This window comes from Natrix helvetica (genome assembly GCF_964273705.1).
Source record: "Natrix helvetica genome assembly, chromosome: 2".
Lineage (NCBI taxonomy): Eukaryota > Metazoa > Chordata > Lepidosauria > Squamata > Natricidae > Natrix > Natrix helvetica.
In genome coordinates, this window is record NC_138552.1 from 113,223,217 (window position 1) to 113,248,330 (window position 25,114).

At 38.4% G+C, this 25,114-nt stretch overlaps 1 protein-coding gene across 1 annotated transcript; it reads right to left on the reverse strand.

Annotated features, from left to right (window-relative positions):
• Positions 1-6: 6 nt before the first annotated feature.
• USF3 (upstream transcription factor family member 3) lies at positions 7-23,959 on the reverse strand. The gene is made up of 6 exons (XM_081940512.1): positions 23,843-23,959; positions 12,142-12,203; positions 10,392-10,420; positions 9,055-9,137; positions 8,209-8,305; positions 7-6,765 (listed from the first exon to the last, which is right to left on the reverse strand). Exons 1-6 carry the CDS (start codon positions 23,951-23,953, stop codon positions 383-385), a joined length of 6,765 nt encoding a protein of 2,254 aa, XP_081796638.1. The 5' UTR covers positions 23,954-23,959; the 3' UTR covers positions 7-382.
• Between the last annotated feature and the right edge of the window lie 1,155 nt (positions 23,960-25,114).

The following is a 25,114-nucleotide window of genomic DNA, read 5'->3' on the forward strand; positions in this document are numbered from 1 at the left end:
CGGTAATCAGTGGCAAAAAAAAATCTATATTGAGTGGGAGGAAATTGCTACATTACTATTTCTATTCCTGTTAACTAGAAATCTTGAAAATGAAGCAATGATTTCCATACAGTTTCATAGAGGTCATCAGAAACTAAGCATGGCATTAAATTGAAATTGAAGAATTTATGACACAGAGATGTTTATATCAATTTTAAAGAGCAACCTAAATTTTCTCCATACATCTTGTGCAAAATGTTACTTCCCAAGGACCTGCAAATGAAACCATTCCAGAATGATTGTTATAAATCTTTACAAATGATAAATCCAAATTTATACAAGTATATATGCGTTACACATATAAAAATGGGTATTCAAAAAAATTCACCCCTTCCCATTCTTTTCACACAGCTGAACTGCAATCATGACCTAGAATATGGCTTATATTATGGGCAGGCCGATTCGATGATTGTTTCAAAGAGTCAGAACCAGATGTATTTGCTATTGAGAGCAGTGGCGAGATTGCTGATCCATCTGAAGGAAGAGCTGTAGCTATTTCTGGGAATAAAGAAGTCAAATTAAAATTGGACAAGTGTGATGAATTGGCCATATGCATTGGAGGCATATCTGTCAAAAGGGGAAAGCTTGGCTGAGCAAAACCAACTGGTCTGGGAGGTGACAAAATAGAACCAAATCGATTATTTAAACCTCCACCACTTGGCTTCTCAGTACTTGGATTAGAAAACATTTGGTTAGAAAAATAAGGAATTGAAATGTCATTAGACAGGGGGGGATGTGCAGGAGAATATGGTGGATAGAAAGACGGCAATGTATTCTGAGGATCAACTGGAATCAGGGCTGCTGTGCGGGTAGCATTGGGTTGAGTTACTGGTGGAATAAATGAAGTGTTAGCATTTACTGGGGGATTCATTCCACTTTCTGGAATAAAAGGGAATCCAAAATTTTGAGACAGAGTGTGCTGTTCAGCAGCTGTACTGTCATGAGAGACATGTGGCCCTTCAGGCATGAATCGTACAATGCTGCCCCTTTTTTCAAGGGAAGGCTGCTGTCGGCCAAGGATCATTCCTCCACCAGTGGATAAAGGGAGTTGGGGAAGAGAAGGTTCAAACACATTCCCATGCCTCTGATTTGTAGAACGATTTCTTTCAGACTGGCGAATTTTAGAGCCACCGTTATCCTGTAAAGGATGTCTTGATCGATCAGTGGCTGAAGAATTGGTTTGACGAACAGATGGAGGAACCTGGTCAGCATTCCCACGAGAGACTGGTGCATAGTGAAGAGGACGTGTAGCTCCATGTACATTGCTAGAAGCTGAGGCATTTAGGTGACCTTTTGTTCCATGGCTCTCTGTTATTCTCATGGAATTAGATTTCTGGATAGAAATATTGGGACTTGAGTTGCGGCCCTGAATATCTCCAGAAGAACTTGAGAAGGGAATAGTTAAAGCATTGTTCCTACCATTAATAGTACCAAGAGACATATCACAACTTTCTCTGTTCTGATCATCACCTTCCCTCCGAATATGAATACTTTCTCTTGCTGGGGCACAATTATAATCAATATTTGAGGAACTGACACACTGTGGATTTCTCTGATGTTCTGAAATTGGTCTTTGGTTTCCATTAGCTTGATCTCCAAGATGAGGAATAAGTAAACTTTGCATGAATCCTTGGTGACATGTATTCTCATTGTCTCTTCGGGGAGGGAGAGGATTTCCTGTTGAAATGCTTTGAACTGGTTGATAAGACAATCTCTTTTGTCTGTCTATTGGTGGTCCAGCATTTTGGGCAAGTCGAAAACTCTGTGTTTGCATACCCCTGAGAGAGTTACTTATTTCATTACTTCTTGAAGATTGCACATCAAAATTACCTGTAGGCTGTTGATTAATGGCATTCACCTTGAATGTCTGACACTCAGAGAGCCTCTGAATGTCTGATCCAAGTGGATGATCTACAGATACACGATTCTGTGTATTATGAATTACTAGTTCTTTATTCCTAGATACATCAGCATAGTTTCTCATTTCAAGATGATCTGAAACTTTGAAGCTCTGCATGGATACTCCTAGCCTGTGTTCCGAATTAGATGAAGACTTCCCAATAAGTGCCTCTGCAGAGTAGCTACTAACTCTATTTCTTTCTTGCCTATGAGGGAGACAGGAAACATCTGGTCTAGACACAATACTAGGTTGAGACACTATCTGCTGCTCCAAAGCCCTAGAGGTCAACATTCTGTGCATCTGACTATGTCCCGAGGCATGTTCAGAAGGAACTCCAGAACCTGGTTGTCTGCTTCCCACATCTGATGACTGCTGATGCAGAATGTCCTGACTTGGGTGGCTCCGTGGGTGGCTATGAGTTCTACTCAAAGCAGTATTCTCACAATTCTTCTCAGACTGGGAAGAAGGGTAATGCTGCTGCAATTGTTGAATCTGGGAGTGATGGGGGTGTGGCTGGCTACTCTTTGACCGTGATTGGTCATTTCCATGATGCTTTTGCTGTAAAGTAAGTGTGGTGGGCTGTGTGGCTTGAATGAGACCTCTCTTTTTCTGCAGCTGTGCTTCTTGATGCAATATTCTTTGCTGATGGGCAATATGGGTTTGAGTGTGTATAGAACTTTCTGCAGGAGAAATATAATGCTGAAGTTGATACAATTGATGCCGTTCTCTTAGCTGTCCAGGCTGCTGTTGCTGTGGTTTCATATATGGGTGATTAACCTGAAGATGAGCCATACCCTGAGAGACAGCATGTTGGATTGGCTGCAGATGCTGTCCTGCTTGATCAAGGATAGGTGGATGAGAATTACATTGAACTTCAACTTGCCTCGAAGTAGGCGACACAAAATTGCTGGCTTGAAATAACCTGCTATGGCTATTGGTATGTCCTTGACTACTCACTGATACTGCAAGATTAGATGAGTTGGGGGGGATCTGACTCACACGGATTTGATTTTGACCCTCAATATCATCAGCTGTTTGATTCAACAGAGCCATGTCTTCAAGCTGTAGAGCTGCTGTCTGGCAATGTTTCTGCCTCTTTGATGTAGAAAGCATGTGATCATCTTGAATAGAACGCTTTGCTGATTCTTTGCGGCTTTGTCTTTGCTGCTTTAAATGTGGTTCACATATCTGTGGACCTTGCATCGTGGCAGTCTGAAGAGCAGATAACTGTTCTGAAGGATACTCTGCCATCAACCTTGGAGAATGTCCTGGAGACTGAGCCATATATGAATTAGCAGGGACAGATGGAGTCCCAGATACAGAAACAGTTGTTTGATCTGAAGATGATGGTACACCTGAGCAGCTTACTGGAGGATGTATGATACATGTTGGATGTATGAGATTATTCACACTCAAGCTGGAGGTACTTGATGGTTGTGGAGTTGGAATCTGCAAAGCTGTATCAGCCATTTCCAGTCTAACAGAACAACTTTTCTCTGCAGACAACTCAATATTTATTTGCATTGAATTCTGAGTACTGAAATTGTTTGGCCCCGTTTCCATTTGATTAGTATTTTTAACTGGATGGGCTTTGAATGGTTGGTCTTTTCCTAGAGATGCTACTTTACTACCCTTGGAAATAGAGGTTCCTGACATTGTTCCTGTATTTTTTGCAAGAGTCTCCTGGTCAAAAATTGCTCTTGCAGCTAGTGCTACAATATCTGTTTGCTCTGAAAATGTGCAGGTGCTATGTGGGTTCACCAAAGTGCTGTTGGAAACATTTTCCCTACATGTATCTGGCAACATGGATGCAACAGAAAACCCACAACTGCTACCTGAACTAGTTGACATGGGGGAGTCTACTTGTCTATTAGCAGTGATAGCTTCCTGATCGGAGGTGCAAGAATTAGACCGTGTGAGGTTTTCTTCTTCAGCATTTATCAGCAAGAGTTCTTCTTGTTTCCTTCCCAAATTATCATTTGAGCTGATGTTTGATTTTGTGCTTTGAGTACAAAAACTGGGGTGCTCTACTTGGACTGAAAAGGATTTTTGTACATCACCTACTTTATTAAACTCTGAGAACATTTTGGTTAGGCCCTGTTCTTCCAATAAATCTGAGGCCTGCATTACAATGGAACAATTTTGTTCCATCCTGCAGATCTCTGAGACCTCTGTTCTGGGAACATTCTCTGTATTCGTTTCTCTGTTTGACACTGACGTCTCAGAAATTTGAGAAATTGTCACTGGAGAATCTGAAGAAGACGGTAGTAAAGGACTGGTGGATATACATTTGGATAGTTCTGATAACTTAGAATTTGCTGTTGAGTTGGTTTGAGATTTACATATCTGGAGAGGTGGAGAAGCACCGTCTGTGGAAATTGCAGGAACTACCTCAAATTGACCCAATAAGGATGATTCCAGGGACAATGGCCTAGGCACTCCGGCTGCATTCAGATCAGATGCCAGAGTAGATTCCATGTTCTGTTCAGTTCTCAGTCTATCTTTGGGATGAGGATCAGAAGCATGTATATCATTTGATGATATTCTACAGTTTGCCTGTGGTACAGCTAAGCACTGCAAAACAACGGGCATATTTTCAAGCAATATGTCACTTCCTGAATGTTCAGATGCAGTTGTCACATTCCTATCAATTTTTTTGCATTCTTTTTCAAGATCTGCTTGACATGCAAGGTTGTTGTTGGCGACTGAAGTTTTCTTAGTACCTGAATTTTTATTAGACCATTTTGAACCCAAACCAGCAGTTTTAGGAGGAGAAATGTCTAGTGAAGATGAAGTACAGGTTAATCTAGAACTCTCAGCAGCTGAAGAGGAAGGTATTGTCACTGTTAGCAAATCAGGAGATATTGGCGCGGTTTGGTTACTAACAATTTTGGGGTTGGTAGACGGATTGCCAGACACTTGTTGACAGCTTTGGCCAGCCATCTGTGATATACTTTGATTGAGGTTAGCTAAAGCACCAAATGCATTGAGGGCAATATTGGTATTTGGATCTTCACTGGTGGTAGGCTGAATAATTTGCATAGGGGTTTGATCTGAATCTCCAGAACAGGATTTCATAGGCTTTAATGCAAACAACTGTCCATTTAAAGAAATGGTCTGTGGAAGCTTTTGGTTAGGCATTGAAACAGAAAATGTTTGTGTTAGGCAAGATGATGTTGAAGAGGAGGGCCTTGGTAAAATGTGAACAAGATGTTTCCCACCAAACATATGAGGGCCAGAGGCACTTTGTATAAGATTGCCAGCATTTGTTCCATTCACAGGCATTTTAACAACCGATGGTGTAGAGAAAAAAGAGAGGGGATTTGGATTAGCAGTTTGTATTATTACAATCTGCTGGCTAACAGTCTGATTTGGGAGTTCAGCTCTCAGCACTGGAGGACAGGAATTAGCATTAGGAGGCTGGAGAATTACAATGTTCTGATTAATAGGTGATGTATTGATAGGGGAGGTCATTGGCTGAGATACTTGAATCACTTGCATGGCTGGATTCACGGGAAGGAGACTGCTTGCCATTTGCGCTCTAGTTTGTGCCTTACTAATTAGTGGCTGAATAGGTAAAGATGGATGAGATGGCAAGGTAACAACCAATTGGTCAACTGGGTGATCATCTGGAATTAGAGGGTTACTTAAACCATCAGCATTGGCCAGAATCTTGTTTGGAGTGGAAGCTATAATATTAGCACCATTAATTGGCTCATTTAAAAGAGCTGTCATTATGTTGGATGGAGTATGATTTAGAGGCTGAACAGTGCTTCCAGCTAGCTGCAATGTAGTCCAAGTGGTTTGGGTATTTCCAGCTGAAGAGATTCTCATAAGATTACCAATGCTTTTTGACTCTGGAATGCCAACACCTGAAGAACTGGGAAAAGGCCATTTCTCCACAGTAGTAGCAGGCACTATATTCAATTCTGTTACAGCCTTTGGGGCTTCTCCTTCTTGAGTTCTACCATCTAGGCTTTTGAAGACCTTTTCTGTGGATGTCTTTCCATCAATAGATGCAGCACAGGTTGAGTCAGCTGCAGAAGTTACACAGCTTCCTAGAGACCCACTTCTTGAACCCACTTCTGTTGGTATATTTGCTTGTTGACAATGAAGTACATCTATACTAACACTGGAAGAAAGGCTGGGGCTTAGTACACTTGTTTTCTCAATCGGCTTCAAACTCCCTTGTTTATTTTTAGATTTGGAGATGTCATTCTCATCTTGTGATGAAATCTGTTTTCCACTCTGCAGTCTTACTAGCTGCGAGGTATTCAGAGAATCAACAGCACTAGTACAGGTAGAGGTGCCTTGCTTGTTCTCAGAGGTAGATTGCTCAAGAGTTTTTTTATCTGTATTTCGTAGGCCTGATACTAATGATGAAACTGAAGTTTGAATACCTGATTTGATTGCTGTTGAATAAATACTAGAAATGGTTGCAGGAGTATTGCAAGTCCTCTGGACAGGAACAACATTAGCTGTCTGTTTCTGTAAATTATGTCCTATATTAAAAGTTATTCCCTGGACAGATGGCCCCTGGTTACTTCCACCAAACTGGCTGCCATTGGAATATACAACGATATTCTTTTGCAGTTGATCATTGGGGATAACAACAGAAATATTTGTATTTTTCAAGTTTTCTTTCTTTTTTTGTATCTGATCATTTGGAATTACAATAGAAACGTTTGAATTTTTAAGATTTCCTTTCCAATGGATTGTAGGATCATCATAAAGGCAAATGTCATTAGCCTTCAACAATGCTATGTAGCGCCCATTTTCTTTCTGGAGTTCATCCAATTGCTTCCGGAGTTTTTTTATTTCTTCAGCTGCAGAAAAAATTGTAAGAAGTTTAGTGCTAATTAGAAAAAAGCAGAGAAAAATCTAGTTGATTAAGTGATTGATGTAACTTGGATGAGCCTGTCCTTGCTATTATCCAAACTGCTATGTGAAGTTGGGGTTGTATTCATTCTCCTGTCTAATCCAATGCCTCATTCCTGATTGTGTGAAAAAGTGCAGGTGTAGAGGCCCTCTTAAAAAGGAACTATGCTTTTATTATTACTATTCAAATTCATACTGGACTTTCATACTGAAGAAAATGGTTATATAAATGCTAGAAGATGCAGTAAAATCTAATAAACCCTAAAGAATAGGATCAGAAGATTCTAATAAAAGAAATTATTGATCCTATTCTTGGCATTTGGGTGAAAATATAGAACTAATTACCTGGGATAAATTTTAAAAATAATTAAATTGCTGTTAAACTCAGTTATTAATTGCACATTAGACTTAGCTTTGCTTTCCTATTTTTAACTACAGGTTATTCCTCAACTTACAACCACAACTGAGAAAAAAATTTCTGTTGCTAAGTGAGAAATTTGTTAAGTGACCTGTGCCCCATTTTACGCCTTGCCTTGCCACATTTGTTAAGTGAATCATTGCCTTTCTTAAATTAGTAACACAGTTGTTAAGTGAATCTTGTTTCCCCATTGACTTTGCTTTTCAGAGTGTCGCAAAAGGGATAACATCACTCCAGGACACTGCGTCCGTCATAAATGTAAGTCAGTTGTCAAGCATCCAAATGTAAATCACATGACCAGGAAGATGATGCAATGGTCACCTTTTTTCAATACTATTGTAACTGTGAAAGGTCACTACTGTTGTAAGTGAAGGACTACCTGTATTTTTTTTCATATAAAATCTTTTTTCAAGAAAGCAACAATCCTAGCTCATACAAGGAAGATGTATTAAGAAGTAAAATGAGCAAATATTTTAATTAAAATATTAGTAGTAACTTTATTAGTAGTAGATTATTAGATCAAACAAAATAATAACTTGAACCATAAAGATTTGGACAATCAGTGCTGAACTTGCTGGAAAGTTTTAATAATAGTTACAAACCAAACGAGGAGGAGCAATAAATGAACCTTTATTTTAAAACCTGTATGCAATAAAAACAAATGTGCCAATTTTATATAATGTTGAGAATAGTAAAAGCTACATTTGCTAACTACTTTCATTAAATATAAACATAAATATGCAGTAGCAGTAGAATATTCTAGAATATTTATCAGTGCTATAAACTGAATGCTTACCACCTTATAGCAACAGAGCCTCTTTCCTGAAGTGGAAATAGTTTGAAATAATTCAGTCACAGAAAGACAGTGCAGTACTTCATTTTGTTTGGTAATGCTTCATAAAGCCTTCTGCAGCAACCCCAGATAAATAAGGAAAGACTATAAAATGTTACATTCATAGAATAATCTATTCACCTTGTTCGTTGTTTCCTCCATTTAACAGAAGTTCATCGTTTTGCTTTTTCATTTCTGTTATATATTTGTATGCTTGATCCAGAATCATATTCTTACTCTGTAAAGGATACCAATTTTGAATTGACTTATAATGTCCAGAGGAAAAAGTAACAAAACATTAAGGCTAATAAAGTTAACATTACCATCAACCCATGCTAATACAATGTAACTAGATATCGAAAACTTTCACAAAACAAAAACATTTTCAGGAAATTTTCCATAGCTCTTTTGCTTAGTTTTTAAAAAATCTCCTACCATGTTTCCCCGAAAATAAGGCAGGGTCTTATTTTCTTTTGAACCCCAAAATAAGCGCTTGGCCTTATTTTCAAGGAGGTCTTATCATTTTTGAGGTGCAGGAGGCAGCGAGCGTGGTCACCTCATGGCTGCTCTGTGTTGCAATATTTTTGGGGAGGGCTTATATTCGAGGGAGGTCTTATTTTAGTGCATGCACGCAAAAGCCCGATTGGGTTTATTATCCAGGGAGATCTTATTTTCAGGGAAACAGGCTGTTGCAACCGATTTAGACAATTTCAAAATTATAATGTAACTGCCACAGAATCTTTTTTGTTAATATATATTTTAAAAAGATTGATAACCACTTTACTTAATGACAGAACTGCCAGTCACAATGGTAGTCACTATACAAGCTATCTGCAATAAGATATTTAATTGCATTTCACAATTAAAACTTGAGTATATTCCAATTAATCCCAAGTCTTGATTGTTTGAATAGGGGCATTTTGTTTGAATAGGGGAATAAACTCTAAGGTCTATATACAGCTGGTATTAACATACATTCCTACTTGCCTGTTTCAGTGCAGGGGAACATGGAATTAGCTCACCAATTCGGTTTATACCAGCATTGATTTTCTTCTTTCGATGCCTCTCCACTATAAAAAAGAGAACCCACTGTATGTACACTTACAATTACAGGTTGCTTAGAAATAATAACACTTTTCTGTTTTGATAGTCTTTGGTTTTGCATACTTAGAAGAATCACCTGGATTCCACCAATATTAAAGTTCCTCTCAACTGGAAGCCTGGACAACTGAAGATGGGTCTATGAGCGTGGAGCTGATGCAGTGGAAAAAGGAACTGGTGAATGAATCAATTCCCTGAATTCCTCTTCAGAATAAGGAGAGGCCCTGCGATCTATCATAGCACTTCATACATATGCTCCCTGCAATGAGGCTGTAAATCAGGTGTCTCTGGTGGGTTTTAGAGCTCTGGATGCTGGAAGAATCATTTTGTCCAAGCTACAGTTCAGAGCCTTCAAAGAGACACTAGGTTTGCCTACTTCTGTACTTAATCATTTTTCCTGGAAGTGACTCAAAAAGTTGCTTTTTGAATATTAAGAATTTTCAGAAGGACAAGTTTTATTACGCTGGGTGATTTTCCTCAGTAAAAAAAAGTTTCATGTAAGTCTAAGAGCTTAATGAATAAAATCAGAAATAAGCAGCAAAGGAGTGATTAGAAATTTGATTTCAAAGAGTTTTTAAATGAGTTAAGAGGCCAGACCATAAAAAATTAAGAAATAATTACAAGAATATTTCTTGTGGTTTGTTTAAACTCCTATAAAAATATATGAAGATTTTGATTTTAAGTGTAAGAAACCTTTCTCTTGGAATAAGATAAGAACATTTAAGGAGACCTGGTTACTAGAGGTAATCAGAAAGAACTAAAAATGTATAACTAAGGTGCAGACATACTAATATACAATGGCAGAAAGTATTTTAACTCTGGAAGAAGTCAAGGATAATTGGCAATAGTGTACTCACAATTTTCTTTTAAAATTGCTTGTGAATATATAAACAGGTTCAAAAGAAGAGACAGAAAAGGGTAGAACTGAGAATGAGGCTGTTTTGAACACAGATTTAAAATCGCTAGGATTTATTAATGATATGAAGTTACACAAGATTCACAATGAAACTCATCAATGTTTCAATAGCTAAAAGGGACACACAAATAATTCAGAAAAGAGATGTATATGTATGGATTTTAACTCAGAAGAGTGAAGAGAAAGTCTCACATACCCACACATATTTTGGTCTTTTTGCATTTTTCTTCATTTGTATTAGTTTGTCTTTGTATTTTTAAACTTCAATAAAAATTATTACTAAAAATGAAAAATATTAAAATTTTACCTGCATTATGAGTCTCTCGGTTTTTCTTCCTGTTAAAAAAACATGAACTATTTATTTCTTTTTGAAGTATTTTATTAAATCCATAAACATTTGTAAAATAATGTTCTGTTCTGACAAACATACTTCCCATATACAGTGAATATTATAGCATATAACTAATTAACCTGTTTATTTTTTAACACAAGAAAATTTATATTCCCTAAAACATACATACACAAAATTGCACACATAAAACAGGCACAAAATGAGGCTTTAAATGGGTTCTCTTGTGGAAATTCAAGCTTTGAACAAAAGTTCCAATATGGATCACTATTATGTCACCAGTAATGTAAACAAATATCATAGATATAAGGAATAGGGGAAACATTATAAATGCATATGCAATGGATATATTATTTTATGTACTAGAGTAGGGAATTATGTTACATACATTTAAAATATAATTTTATACTTTCCTATAAATTTCTAACATAAAAACAAGTTTAAAGAACATTTTTCCTGCCAATGTTCCATATTTCCCTACCCAATGACATTTATTTTTAAATCTAGATAGAATAGAAATCATGTACTGGACCCTGGAAAAGCTTGTGATTGTCATGGCAGGAATGCAGATTTAGCATTTCATTACTGCATTTCCTTTGATACATTTTTCTTAAAGGTGTCATGCTACACCAAATAATTTATTTTTCAATTACTGTCCCTGCAAATATATTAAAACGACTCTATGTACATGTACATGTACACAAATACAAACACATGACTGATTAACTGATCTAGGTTTATCTCCTTCTCCAATCCCAAAGGACTCTAGGTTGCTTACATTTAGAAAGTACAAAACAATTTATAGCTACATCTGCAATTACAAAAACATCTGCATTTGAAGAGCAAGCAAGCAGCAAAGAAGAACTCAGGTTGGAGGCTGGCTACCAGGCCGGTTTAAAAAAAATGCAATTGCTTTCCTAAAACCTAGCAAAATGAACGCTAATCTGATTTTAGGCTCATTTCAAAGGAGACACTTTTCTATTCAGTTTTCTAAGAAATTCAAGAAACTTCATATAAAAAGAAAATGCAATAGCTGTTCATATCACAGAGACATACTTCTCACATTGGCATGGAATGGATGGAGAGCTATATGCTGTATATTTTTGCAGAACCACCCCACCTCCTCCATATTTTACACTAAATTCCTGATAAGCCTAGTGTAAATTCCAGTATTACTGATACGCATGCATGCTACATTAAACCAAGTTGGACAATAGCTACTACTGTTAAGCTATTTCCAGATAAATAACGCTTCAGACAATACAGCAAAGCATAGTCTGTTATAGTTCACCACTATTTATCATGTTGACTGATAGCTCACCTAATTTTGCAGTATCTGGCTACCAAGTACTTTTTCATTTTCGTTAAAAATAAATAGAATATGATAGTTTAATTAAAATTGGAGTCTTCCCAGCCCCACTTCTTTCATGCCTATTTTACCCTTTTCAGATGTACAGGCTGTTAAAAAGAGGTGTGTGTGTGTGTGTGTGTGTGTGTGTGTGTGTGTGTGTGTGTGCGCAGAAGCCTGAAGTCAGAACACCCTCTTTTTCGTGGTTATTCTAGTCTTCATTCTCTACTTTCAGAGGCTGGAACAGAGAATTAACAGGATCAATGTGATCTCAACCAAATCATTATCTTTCATTTCTCTGTAGCAAGAAATAGGATTATACCATTATACCATATACTTATTGGCAATGTGGAAACATACCGGTGCTGCTTCTTAAGGGGAGCTTTCTCTGTCATCTCTGGCATAGTTTGAGACAAAAGAATCTAGGAAAACAGAAAAACTCATCACAATCTTTGAAGCTACTACATCAATTCTCATTACAGTTGAAAATGCATGTGTTTGTAGCAATCTTTCACTACAATTTTGAAATAATTTTACATTAGTATAATCAACCTATATAATTAAACTGTGTTAATATACCTATGTATTGAACACTGAAGCAGAAGCAACAATGCAAACGTGTAAAGCGTTTCCATGACTACTATCAACTCGGGAAGGGAGGAGAATTCCATACATACTTTTGGCCCCCAAGTCTCATATTCTTTGCAGCTGGCCTGTGAATGCGCATATCTATAACCTGCCGTAACATCTTGTTGGTGAATGTGATTGACTTCAGGCAGAGGGATGGGACACAGGGGTAAAGTTCAGACGCCATTAAGTGGAATTTAGTTTCAGCTCCACAGAAAGTCATGCCAATATGTTGATCCTAATAAATGAATGTTTTTTTAAAAAACTTTGTCTCGAGGCTTGTAAATTAATTAGGTCATCTCTTGGGAACTTCACAGTTTCCCTATTTAGCTACCCATATATGGTTTGTACTTCTTATTGTCGTTAGTAGAGAAGTTGTGTCCGACCCATCGCGACTCCATGGACAATGTTCCTCCAGGCCTTCCTGTCCTCTACCATCCTCTGGAGTCCATTTCAGTTGACGCTTTGGTAACTCCATCCAGCCACCTCATTCTCTGTCATCCCCTTCTTCTTTTGCCTTCAATCTTTCCCAGCATTAGGTTCTTCGCCAGTGAGTCCTTCCTTCTCATTAGGTGACCAAAGTATTTGAGTTCATCTTCAGGATCTGGCCTTCTAAAGAACAGTCAGGGTTGATCTCCTCTAGGACTGACTGGTTTGATTGCCTTGCACTCCAAGACTCGCAGGAGTCTTCTCCAGAACCATAGTTCAAAGGCCTCAATACTTTGGTGCTCAGCCTTTCTCATGGTCCAACCTTCACAACCATACATTGCAACTGGGAAAACCATAGCCTTGACTATACACAATTTTGTTGGCAGGGTAATGTCTCTACTTTTTAGTATGCTGTCTAGATTTGCCATAACTTTCCAGGAGCAAGCGTCTTTTAATTTCTTGGCTGCAGTCCCCCATGCAGTGATCTTGGAGCTCAGGAAGATAAAATCTGTCACTACCTCCATTTCTTCCCCATCTATTTGCCAGGAATTGAGAGGGCTGGATGCCAAGATCTTAGTTTTCCTAAAGTTTTCTTAATGTTACCACCTAACTATTTGGTTTACTAGCTTGTAAGCATTCTAGAAAGGGACGTGGTGGCTCAGTGGCTAAGACGCTGAGCTTGTTGATTGAAAGGTCGGCAGTTCAGTGGTTCGAATCCCAAGTGCTGCGTAACGGGGTGAGCTCCCGTTACTTGTCCCAGCTTCTGCCAATCTAGCAGTACCAAAGCATGTAAAAAAATAGGGACCACTTTGATGGGAAGGTAACAGCATTGTGTGTGCCTTTGGCATTTAGTCATGCCAGCCACGTGACCACGGAGACGTCTTTGGACAGTGCTGGCTCTTTGGCTTTGAAATGGAGATGAGCAACGGCCCCTAGAGTCGGGAATGACTAGCACATATGTGCGAGGGGAACCTTTACCTTTACCTTTTTACCAGTTTATACCATATTGTTGAGGCCACATTTTGGATACTGCATCCAGTTCTGGTCACAATAGATGTTGAGGCTCAAAGAGTAGAGAAGAACTTCCCCTTCCAACCTTATGATTCTATGTATCAGCCACAAAGGACAATTCATGAGAAGGCTGACTAAAAAGCCCTATTTCTGAGTCATGAATGTCTAAAGTAATAGCAACATTCAATTTTATATTTAGTGTAAAATGTTGCAGTAACTTTAGTGAGTCTTTTTATTAGTTAATAAAACCTATATTACCTAATATTAATCTACATAGCAGTGGCATGTTGGTTGGAGCTCACGTCACTGATTCTTGTTTTACATTTTCTCAAATACACCAGTGTTGGGTATATCTACAGGTGGTGGCTACATAAGGAATAGAAGGGAAAAGCATTTTTCTTTCCCTGCCTAAAAGAAACTAAACATGTTTAAAATGTAAATCTATAGAGGAACACTGTAAAAAAAATAAGGAGAATGGAATAAAAAAATAGCCACACTTCAGCTCACAAAAGTGGACAAGGATTTTTGGAATCGAATACAAGAGCAATAGTAAATTATTCCAGAAAGTACCTTTCCCTAAAGAGAACTATCACATGGAGAAACATGCTCAGTGGAAGAGATTTATAAGACATTCTTTACCATGCAATTAATAAATCATTTGTTGGCTACTGCAGGAAAACAAGGACAGGTGATAGGTATAAGGCAGCAAGAATACAAAGCTAGAAAAGGAGAGCATGACTACTTTCTGAAAGAAGACAAAGGACATAATTACAGTCCTTGTGATAAATGAAAATGTATGCATAGCAGATACAAGTACTTTCCAAGTTTCATGAAGTTCACCAAGAGTTATTTTTTCCAGTTATCCATATGGAGAAAAATACAATACTATCAATAGCAATTATCATTCTATTTATCTCAGGCTCTTTGAAGAAAAAACCCTCAATCTCTTAATCTTTTATCAGAAACGATCAAATCAATCACACTTTCAGATGTTTCCATTTGCTCCAAGTATACACACACAAACACACACACACACTTGCATTCCTCCGGAATCCTGAACACTTTTTCTCAAAATCCAAATCTTACTTTTTTCATTACCACTATTCATTGGAGCTTAACATACAACTATTACCAACCTATACATTCCAACTTTCATATACATCTAAAACAATGTAGCTGAAATAATTCCTATTTTAGGACATCTATTTTAGCCCATTCACACATAATTAAGCCGATACCTTTATTTTTATGCATGCATTTATCAAATAGCTGTCATGGTGGGTTCTGCCCTGACCTTTCCTGGGACCTTTCAGGATGCTTTTTTCATCTTTGACTTTCCCCCCCAAAGCCATACAAGTGGGACTGAAGAGCAGAAACAATCCCTTGTGAAAGTATCCTGAGAGAGAAGCAAGTAGAAGGAAAATAATATACAGTAGTGCCAGTAGTGCACAAGGAAATAACAAAAGGAGGACCAAATGAAAGGAAATAATAATAATAATGGGGGGGAGGGAGAGAGAGAAACTAACTACTGAAAACAAGAATGACAGTTAAACGGAATCTAAGACAAAGAGTGGGTTTTTTTTTAAAGAGAGAACTGCAGTTATCATTTCACCCTCTTTTGGGAATATTAAGTCAAAACGGCTTCTTTTTTTAAGATGGTATTTTAATTAGCTGTTAGGTTATTAATCTGTGGCTAGTAGTAGTATGTTACTCCAGGTTCATAGTTTCTAAAAGAGGAACTTTTCATTAGAGGACAAAAGAGTGCTACTTCTGCTATCACTGAGGGAAAAATAATGGCAGAAAATTGGCATTGTGGTGAAGGTGAGGCTTGACTGCAACTAAGGTTCAAGATGACATGCTGAAGAAACAGGGCTACCAGACTGAACAAGAACTTTTGAAGTATATTCACTGAGTGACAGTCGAGGGGGGGGGCTTCTTATTGAACTTACTGCTCCTTTAGTGGACTTGGGATCTCCCACGAAAGAGATTTTTATTGGGTAATGTCCGTTCTTCTCTGTCCTTATTATATCTCGAGATATTTACATGAGCACCCTGCTCAGAGATGGGATAAGGTTTCTGCAGGCTCTCTGTATAATTTTGCAGGCTTCTTAATGGAGAAAGTCCTAGAGCTATATGTCAGTTGGACAGAATCCAACATGGTATTGAGACTGGATCTTGTGCTTTGAATCAAGGATACTTTTGACCTCATTATGGTCAAGACAGTGGATAGGATTCTCTATAAAATGAGTTTGCCAAATGCAACATGATTCATAATTTTCCTAGTTCCTCCAGGCAGGCAGGAATTTACTGGATATGGGGAACTGAAAATGCTTGTTTGTAATGCCACATGTTTTAAGAGGCATTTGTGTACTATCTCTTGAAAAAGCTGTCCTTGAATATAGCCAAACTTCCTTGCTGAGGGGAGGGGAGGGAGTCTGCTTCAAAGAGTGATAGTGATAAAAGATATGGATTATCTAGATTCCATGGGATGGAAATGGCATTAGTCACATTAGTGGATGATGATTTGAACCTTGATGGGGCATACTATATCCTTCCTAGTCCTTGTAAAATTTTCTTGATCATAGCATATTGGACTGTCAGCAGGAGTTAGAGGTTGGAAGTGTTGTTCTTCAGTGGCTTTTTTCTTGAGTGGATGGTTCTAGTCTATAATCCAGGTGGAACAGTGTTTAAGGGTGTAATTTCACCGATGTGGGATATTACAGGGCATAGTGTTCTCTCTCATATAATTTTTTCAGTATATTTTTCATTTTTAATATTCTGTAAGGTACGAGAAAGAAGAATACAACAGAATACCCCAGAATAATAGTCAATGTTCAATTACAGATTACACATTACCCTCAATTTACCAATAAAATAGTTATTAGCATTTGTATAATCTTTCCAGAGCTGATACAACATGACTCATTCCTCTTAAAAGTATTCAATTTTATCAGTCACTTTTTTCATAAGAGAAAACAATAATTGCAGCTCAATTATTTAATGATAGGTTATCTAGAAATTTCCAGTTTAGAGCAATTCTTTCTGCTCCATCTTATGATTTGATTGATGGCATTAGGTTGTTGTTAACCCTTAGCAGCCATACAGACATATTTTCTCCATGGCAATCTGTTCTTAACCTGGTCTTTCAGCTCTTTCAACAGTCTCCATCGCATACGAAACAACATGTTTCTTTCTTTTTTCAGAAACTTTTTTTTTATTTTTTATTTTCAAAACAAACAAAAAAATCCTCCTTCTTTACATACTGTAGAAAGCGTATCAGTTGGTTACAAAAGGTTTTTGTGCATCTCTTTTACCGTCATCAAGTATAATTCATATTAACTCTAGTATCTTAACTCAAATGTTTATAGATGTTACCATCATCATACCTCCACTTTTATTTGACTATAATTGTTTAAACGTCCTTCATCGTAAAATATACCAAAATTTAGTACATAACCACATACTGGCATTTCATTTACTTATTTATAAAATCCTCCATTAACATTAAATCCTTATATCCCATTCTAGCTAAACAACCATAATATTTAAGAACAAGATTTTCTAATCCTCCTTTCCAAATCACTGTTTACAATTTACATCCAGTTTCCTTATATTATACCCATACATATATATAGATTATTATCATTATCCTTTCTTTATTTGACTATATCCTATATCATACGTAACATTTCATCCCCCAATAATCAAAACTTAACTGTGTCTAATTTAGTTCTTTTTTTAAATTGTTATTATTATTATTGACTTTTATATATAATCCAAAAGGATTTCTAGCCTTCCCTTCACAGGTATCATTCAATATTCATATCCAATTATTGCTTATCATAACACTACACATTGTATACAGTATTATCCTTATCAATTTTTTATTTAACTATACCTATTGTCACTGAATTTCACTAGGTTTAGCTAGTTTTTTTAATTATACTCTTCCATCTATCAACCTGTATCTTTCCAGTAACAAAACAATCTCATAAATTCTGCCATTTGTGAAATTAATCTCCTAAGCATCTTCTAAATCAAATCTGTATGGATTTCTCTTAGCAACTCCTTGCTTGTAAGCTCTCTCATATAGTCTTGGTGCCCTTTCTTTGTTTCTTTCTTAATTTTTTCTCCTTCTCAGTAATCTTTTCCCAAAGTACTAACTAATCTCCCTTATAGAACATGAGAATGGCCTCTACAAGGTCTATTCTTACTATTTACTTTATTTATTACTCAGACATTTAACAGCAATAGAAAAAGCAAACACTTAAACACAGTAAAATTCTGAAAAAAAATATTTTATATACCCGTGATGGCAAATGTATGGCACGAGTGCCACAGCTGGCACGCAGAGCTCTCTCTGTGGGCACGGCAGCTGTCGCCCCAGCCCCACTCCATTGCGCATGTGCCTCCCGTTGGCCAGCTGGGCTTTAGGTCTCTGCTGCGTATGTGCAGGGTGCATATGCTGGGGGTGCTCATATTGCATTTTGGGAGTTTGTGCATGTGTGCTCCCCCTCCCCCCCGTGCCGTGTTTTGGGCCTGGAAAGCCTCTTGCACCAACCTGTAAGCCACAACGGGATGTGGGAGGGCAGGGCGCATGCATGGAAGAATGCACATGCATGCACGGAGCGTGTGTGCATGCACGGGGCATGGTGCATGCACAGGGCATGCACGCATTACATTTTGGGGGTTTGCTGGGCATTTGGCACCAAAAAGGTTAGCCATCACTGCTATATACTGAAGATTACCTTGAGAGAGAGATACAGCCCCTTAAACAAAAGGGGCTAAAGCATTTTTAAAGTCTAGACTGTCCAGATAACATCTGGAAAACGTTCAGACAGATGCCTCCCTAAGTCACTGAACTATAAAAAGAAGTAACTACACAGATTTGTAAGATTCTGCTTTATACTAAATCTCAATAAAAGTAATTTTAGCTATCATGGCAAGTTGATCCTTAGTCTGATTTATCTAGTGGGGCCAACAGGTATATCTCAAATTCTCTCTGAAACAGTAATCAAAAAATAAAATGATTACACATTGTTATGGAAAATATTTTTATGACATTAAACTAACCTTCGGTTTCAATCACAAACTGTGCCTAAGAACCCAAAATAATAGATGATCCTGCAAATAATTTTAGTTTGTCATATAATACTTTGTACACTAATATGAGCACCCTGGCATTGAGGCTGAAAAGCAACCAGTAAAAAAGTACTGTTTCAGTATGACAGCATTGTAACACCTAAAATATAGCATTCAGGGCCAGCTACAAGCTCCAACTTCTTGCAGATCTTTATATTCCAAATGGAATAATTGATCTTGAGAGTAGATACTTATCCAATAATCCATATAAGGCATTGGATTATCAGATCCATTAACTGTTTAATCAAGAATTTAGACTCTTTTGGAGAGAGATGTTTGCAAAACCTGAATGGTACCATATCAATCTGAACTTTAACCAAGGATAACCTAATTCTGTTTGTAGAAGATGAACAGAAGCACACATGGAAAGCCTCAATAACCTTTTACAGTACTGAATTTGTGTGTTTTCCAAAGATCTTATGCAATAGGCATTCCCCCTTTTTGATTAAAGCATTTGTAGAATAATTTTAGTGGTTGGTGCCAGCAAATTGTTCTCCTTTTGTAGGACAAAAAAAAAGTCACGATAGTCCCAATTATTTTAATTGTTAACATTTTACATTTTACTATAGTCTACGTCCCCTTCATGGATTACTGCCTTATCATGGCAAAGGGGCTTACGTAGCTCAATGAAAGCTATGAGCTATGCTGTGCAGGGCCAACCAAGATAGACAGGTCATAGCAGAGAGCTCTGACAAAACGTGATCCACTGGAGAAAGAAATGGCAACCCACTCCAGGATCTTTGCCATGAAAACCCCATGGACAGTACCAAAAGGCAAAAAGATATGATGCTGGAAGATGAGCCCCTCGGGTCAGAAGGTGTCCAATATGGTACTGGGGAAGAGCAGAGGGCTAGTACTAATAGCGCCAGAAAGAGTGAAGTGACTGGGCCAAAGCCGAAAGGATGTTCAGCTGTGGATGTATCTGTTGGTGAAAGGAAAGTCCCGTGCTGTAAAGATCTATACTCCATAGGAAACTGGAATGTAAGATCCATGAATCAAGGCAAGCTGAACGTGGACAAAAAAGAGATGTCAAGACTGAACATCGACATCTTCGGAGTTAATGAACTAAAATGGACAGGAATGGGTGAATTTAATTCAGATGACCATTAGATATACTACTGCAGGCAAGAATCCTTCAGAAGAAATGGAGTAGCCATCATAGTCAATAAACGAGTAGGAAAAGCAATACTGGGATGACAGAATGATCGCAGTTCGAATCCAAGGCAAACCATTCAACACCACAGTAGTCCAAGTCAGGATTGGAAAAAGTCAGTTTACATTCCAATTCCAAAGAAGGGCAATGCCAAATAATGTTCAAACTACCACACTATTGCACTCATTCCATATGCTAGTAGAGTTATGCTCAAAATCCTACAAACTAAGCTCCAGCAGTATGTGGATTGAAAACTACCAGAAGTACAGGCAGGATTCCGAAGAGGCAGAGGAACTAGAGATCAAATTGCCAACATATGCTGGATCATGGAGAAAGCTAGGGAGTTCCAGAAAAACATCTACTTCTGCTTTATTGACTATGCTAAAGCCTTTGATTGTGTGGATCAAAACAAATTGTGGCAAGTCCTTAAAGAGATGGGAGTACCAGACCATCTTATTTGTCTCTTGAGAAATCTTGAGAAGCAACAGTGAGAACTGGACATGGAACCACTGATTGGTTCAAAATTGGGAAAGGAGTCCGGCAAGGCTGTATATTGTCACCCTGCCCATTTAACTTATATGCAGAGCACATCATGAGAAAGGCAGGGCTAGATGAATCAAAAGTTGGAATTAAGATTGCCGGGAGAAATATCAACAACCTCATTTATGCAGATAATACCATTCTAATGGCAGAAAGTGAAGAGGAACTAAAAAACCTCTTGATGCAGGTGAAGAAGAAGAGTGCAAAAGTTGGCTTGAAACTCAACATTAAGAAAATGAAAATCATAGCATCTGGCCCTCTCAATTCCTGGCAAATTCCTGGGAAGAAATGGAGGTAGTGACAGATTTTATTTTCCTGGGTTCCAAGATCACCACAGATGGGACTGCAGCCAAGAAATTAAAAGACATTTGCTCCTGGGGGGGAAAGTTATGTCTAGACAGCATACTAAAAAGCGGAGACATATAAAAGTGCATATAGTCAAGGCTATGGTTTTCCCAGTTGCAATGTATGGCTGTGAAAGTTGGATCATAAGAAAGGCTGAGTGTCAAAGAACTGAGGCCTTTGAACTATGTTGCTGGAGAAGACTCCTGCGAGTCCCTTGGAGTGCAAGCGGATAAAGTCCTAGAGGAGATCAACCCTGACTGTTCTTTAGAAGGCCAGATCCTGAAGATGAAACTTAAATAATGAGAAGGAATGACTCACTGGAGAAGAGCCTAATTCTGGGAACAACTGAGGGCAAAAGAAGAAAGGAATGACAGAGAATGAGGTAGCTGGATAGAGTCATCGAAGCAGTAGGTGTGAGCTTAAATGAACTCCAGAGGATGGTAGAGGACAGGACGGCCTGGAGGAACGTTGTCCATGGGGTCGCGATGGGTCAGACACAACTTCGCAACTAACAACAACAGCAACATTAATCAGAACAGGACTATCATGAAGTCCCAAACCAGTATCAACAGGATTGCCACAACAGGATCTCCCCAAACAAGGTAAAGTGATTTAAGTTGTCCTCTACCCTAGTTCAAAATATGAGACAGGTGCGTACCAACTAGGTTCCATTTTGTCTTGAATATTCAGTTTCAGATGCCCATATTCAAAACATGAAGGTTATTGACATTTCTTCCTCTTAGTTCTACTTGTTGCCAACTGTTTATTTAAAAGCCTCAGGTTAAAAAGGATGGGCGATCTCTCTTAATAAATAATAATAAATAATAATAAATCATGCCAACAGGCTCATGCAGGGTTCAGAGGAGTGAAAGGGGAAAATCTGTTGGTGGGATCCAGCAACAGAATCTTGAAGGTAAAAGAGCATTTGCCAAACTGGGCAGTAACCAATGCCTTGTAATATTTTATTTTCTTAGCTGCCTACCCATTACCACCAGCTTTTTCTGCTGTCTACTAAGACAATGATGCTCCCTTTTGCTAACCAGTTGCCTTTTAATGTATATATTATTTCTGCATTTCAGACTCCACTTTTATGCTATTGCCTTTACATGATTTTACACACTGATTTCAGTCTTATTTTACTGTTTTCTGGCTTTATGTTTTTTCTACTCGTGCTTTACAGCTAACATTGTCCTTATTGGATTGGCTACAAACTTTGTTACATATGGTTTTGTGCTGATTGTAATAAAATATCTATCTTTCCATCCATCCGATCAATCAAACCTTGCCTCTTTTTAGAATAATTCCTTCAGCTTTAAAGATGCTATACCTAATAAAGGAAGATGTGCAGTACAGTACCTCCTCATTCTGAGTGTTTATGGCTTGATAGTAGAATAACAGATGACTAATGCTAATTAAATGTTTGGAAAATTTACAGAGGTATGTTTATATTTGCCAGTTAACTTCTAAATCAGTATTCTTGGAAAATACTATTTTCTCATAATGCCTTCATTTGACTGTGATACAGGCAGCTGTATGTCTTGTATTCAATCTTGCGATTTGAAAATATCTATTTTAAAATTTTGTCTGCCACATCCTATAATCACGTTCTCAAAAGTTTACAAAACATAAAAGTCCCAATCTTCTAAAAAGCAGTATATATCAAGTGATATTTGGAATATCACTGGTAAGGGAATTTTGGAGAGTGAAAATGTAAAACCACAGTGATATAATTTACTAGAGATTAGCACTAGCTAATATAGAATTGAAAAGATCAGCCCTGTCTTGCACTTGGGAATAGCGATATGTCCATCCCTAAGGATTCGTTCATTTCCCAGAAGCTTTCCTATCCCATTTCTGATACTTCTTCCAATGCCTTGGAAGAAATAATTGCATCCAGTCCCTTGGAAGAAGTCAAAATGCATACATTCATTGTGCTTTCAAGTCTCAAGACTGTTTTCAAAAGCTTTCAAGGCTGTGTGCATTTTTAGGCCTACAACCAAACATTCCAGCATGGCTCATTCGCCATCATCCTAATAAAAGGGTCAATCCATTCCTAGGCATTATTTTTCAGTCCTGGAGTTCACATTCTATTTCCGGGTCTGCCCTGGAGGACTTGGGAGCCTTCAGATTACATCTAGTCTGTCTCAAGTATTTCTCATTGTTTATCCATTTCACTGGGATAAGTATCTAATCCTCAAACAGTATTTTTATCACAATTTACATAAACATCACGTAAATAAAGAGTAACAAAAACGTTTCCATTTCCGGACCTGAACGTGTTTGAAGTCCGAAGAAGCAATCTTAACCTTTCCTACCGATGCTATTAATTCCCTTCCTTCTAGGATCCACTCCTCCTTTTAGGTGTAGCCTGCGCTTGCCTTCTGCGGAACTCCATCATCATGTCAATAGTAGACTTAACTCAACTCCCTTTATTTCCTACGGGCCTCTGGAGAGCTCCCGAGGTTTTCCGGGCGTCTTGCAGAGATGAAAGGACAGACTGGGTCCTGCCACAGGGTTCCGGAGAGGGAAGATGGCAACGTCTTCTGCTCTAAGAAGCAGGACTGCGGAAGCCTCGGGAAAGAAGATTGAAGGGGAAAGCCCTGCCGGTACGAACCTAGAGAGGCTTCACGCGGAGCTCTGCACTCAGAGAACGAGCAGAAGTTGGACCCGGGATATTTCGGGTGCGGAGCCACTGTAGTTTGGGGCTACGAAGAGGGGCCAGACCCCCACCCCCACCCCCAGGCCCACGCTGCTGGAGGGCCTCTCCCGCAGCCACCCGGTCCTCCTGCTGTGACCCTGGGCAGAGGGACTCACCGACGGAGTACAGGGTGGGCTCAGCAGCTGCAGCCCCACCGAGGGGACCATCCTCCTCCGGGGAGGCCTCTCCGCTCCCTCCCCCACTCCCGTATCCCTGTGTGCACTCATGCAAAATCCCACCCATCCCTCCCTGAACAGCCAATGAGCGACCGATTCCCCTCCCACTTCTGTCAATCAGCGATCCAGAACAAGGCCACCGAGCTTGGAGAAAGGCGAGGCCGGCCCACGAGCGCTTCATTGGCCGAAGCGCCAGCCAATGAACGACCCACGGATTGAGATTGACGGGTCAATGGGTTAGATTGAGGAGAAATCGGAACTGCCGCGGAGGCAGGTGGCGGTGAGATGCGGAGCGGGGAAGGCGAAGGGCTAAGAGCGTTTCTGAAAGGCGACAGACGAGGGAGCGGAAGCGTATTTGTAATTAGCCCTTGAAGTCAGTTCAGATTCGTTTTCTTTGCCGGTTTTTGTCTGTCCCCGGGTCTAAGCACAAGTACGTAGCAGATATTTGGCTTGATTCATACCGACGGTGTTTCTCAACCTCAGCAATTTTAAGATGTATAGACTTCGATTCCCAGAATAGAACTCTGGGAATTGGAGTCCATACATTTTATTTAAGAAATTTCATAAAGTAAAAGACAAATTAAAAAGGAAAAGAAAAAACATATAAATGAATTCCTACCTTTTCCACATAAATTACAATTTTATTGGCCCTTCTTCCTCTTAAATATTTATTTTAACCCTTCACCTCTCATTTAATCTGAAATTTTCTTAATATTTAAATTCATAATTCATTTTATTTTTCTTTTCAGAATTCACAATTCACATTTCCCACTGAGAATTTTCATTATCCTTCCATCACTAAAGTCCTGCTAAATGTGATCTGTTTGCTAGGAATTTAGCTGGAGTTTGCAAAGTATGTAAAATCTCAGCCCAGAGCATGTTTGAATTGTGATACTACACACTAAATATGAGGATTTAAAGATATCCTTTTAAAAGGCTATGTGATATATGACAACTTACTGTTGCTTGCTAAAAAGGAGTATGAAACAAGCAGCCTATCTTTAGGTTTGAGTATTTGCACATTAAAATCAGTGCTAAGTATACATCAATCTACATCATCTACTCTGAAAACATAGGCATTGACATTAACTATTGTCATAATTTTATTATGGGGCAAACTAAAACTGTGCAGACATCTAGGAATAGATAGCTCTGAAATTAGAAATTAGTACAGATTAAATTTGACAAATGTATTTAACAAAGATTTCCAGC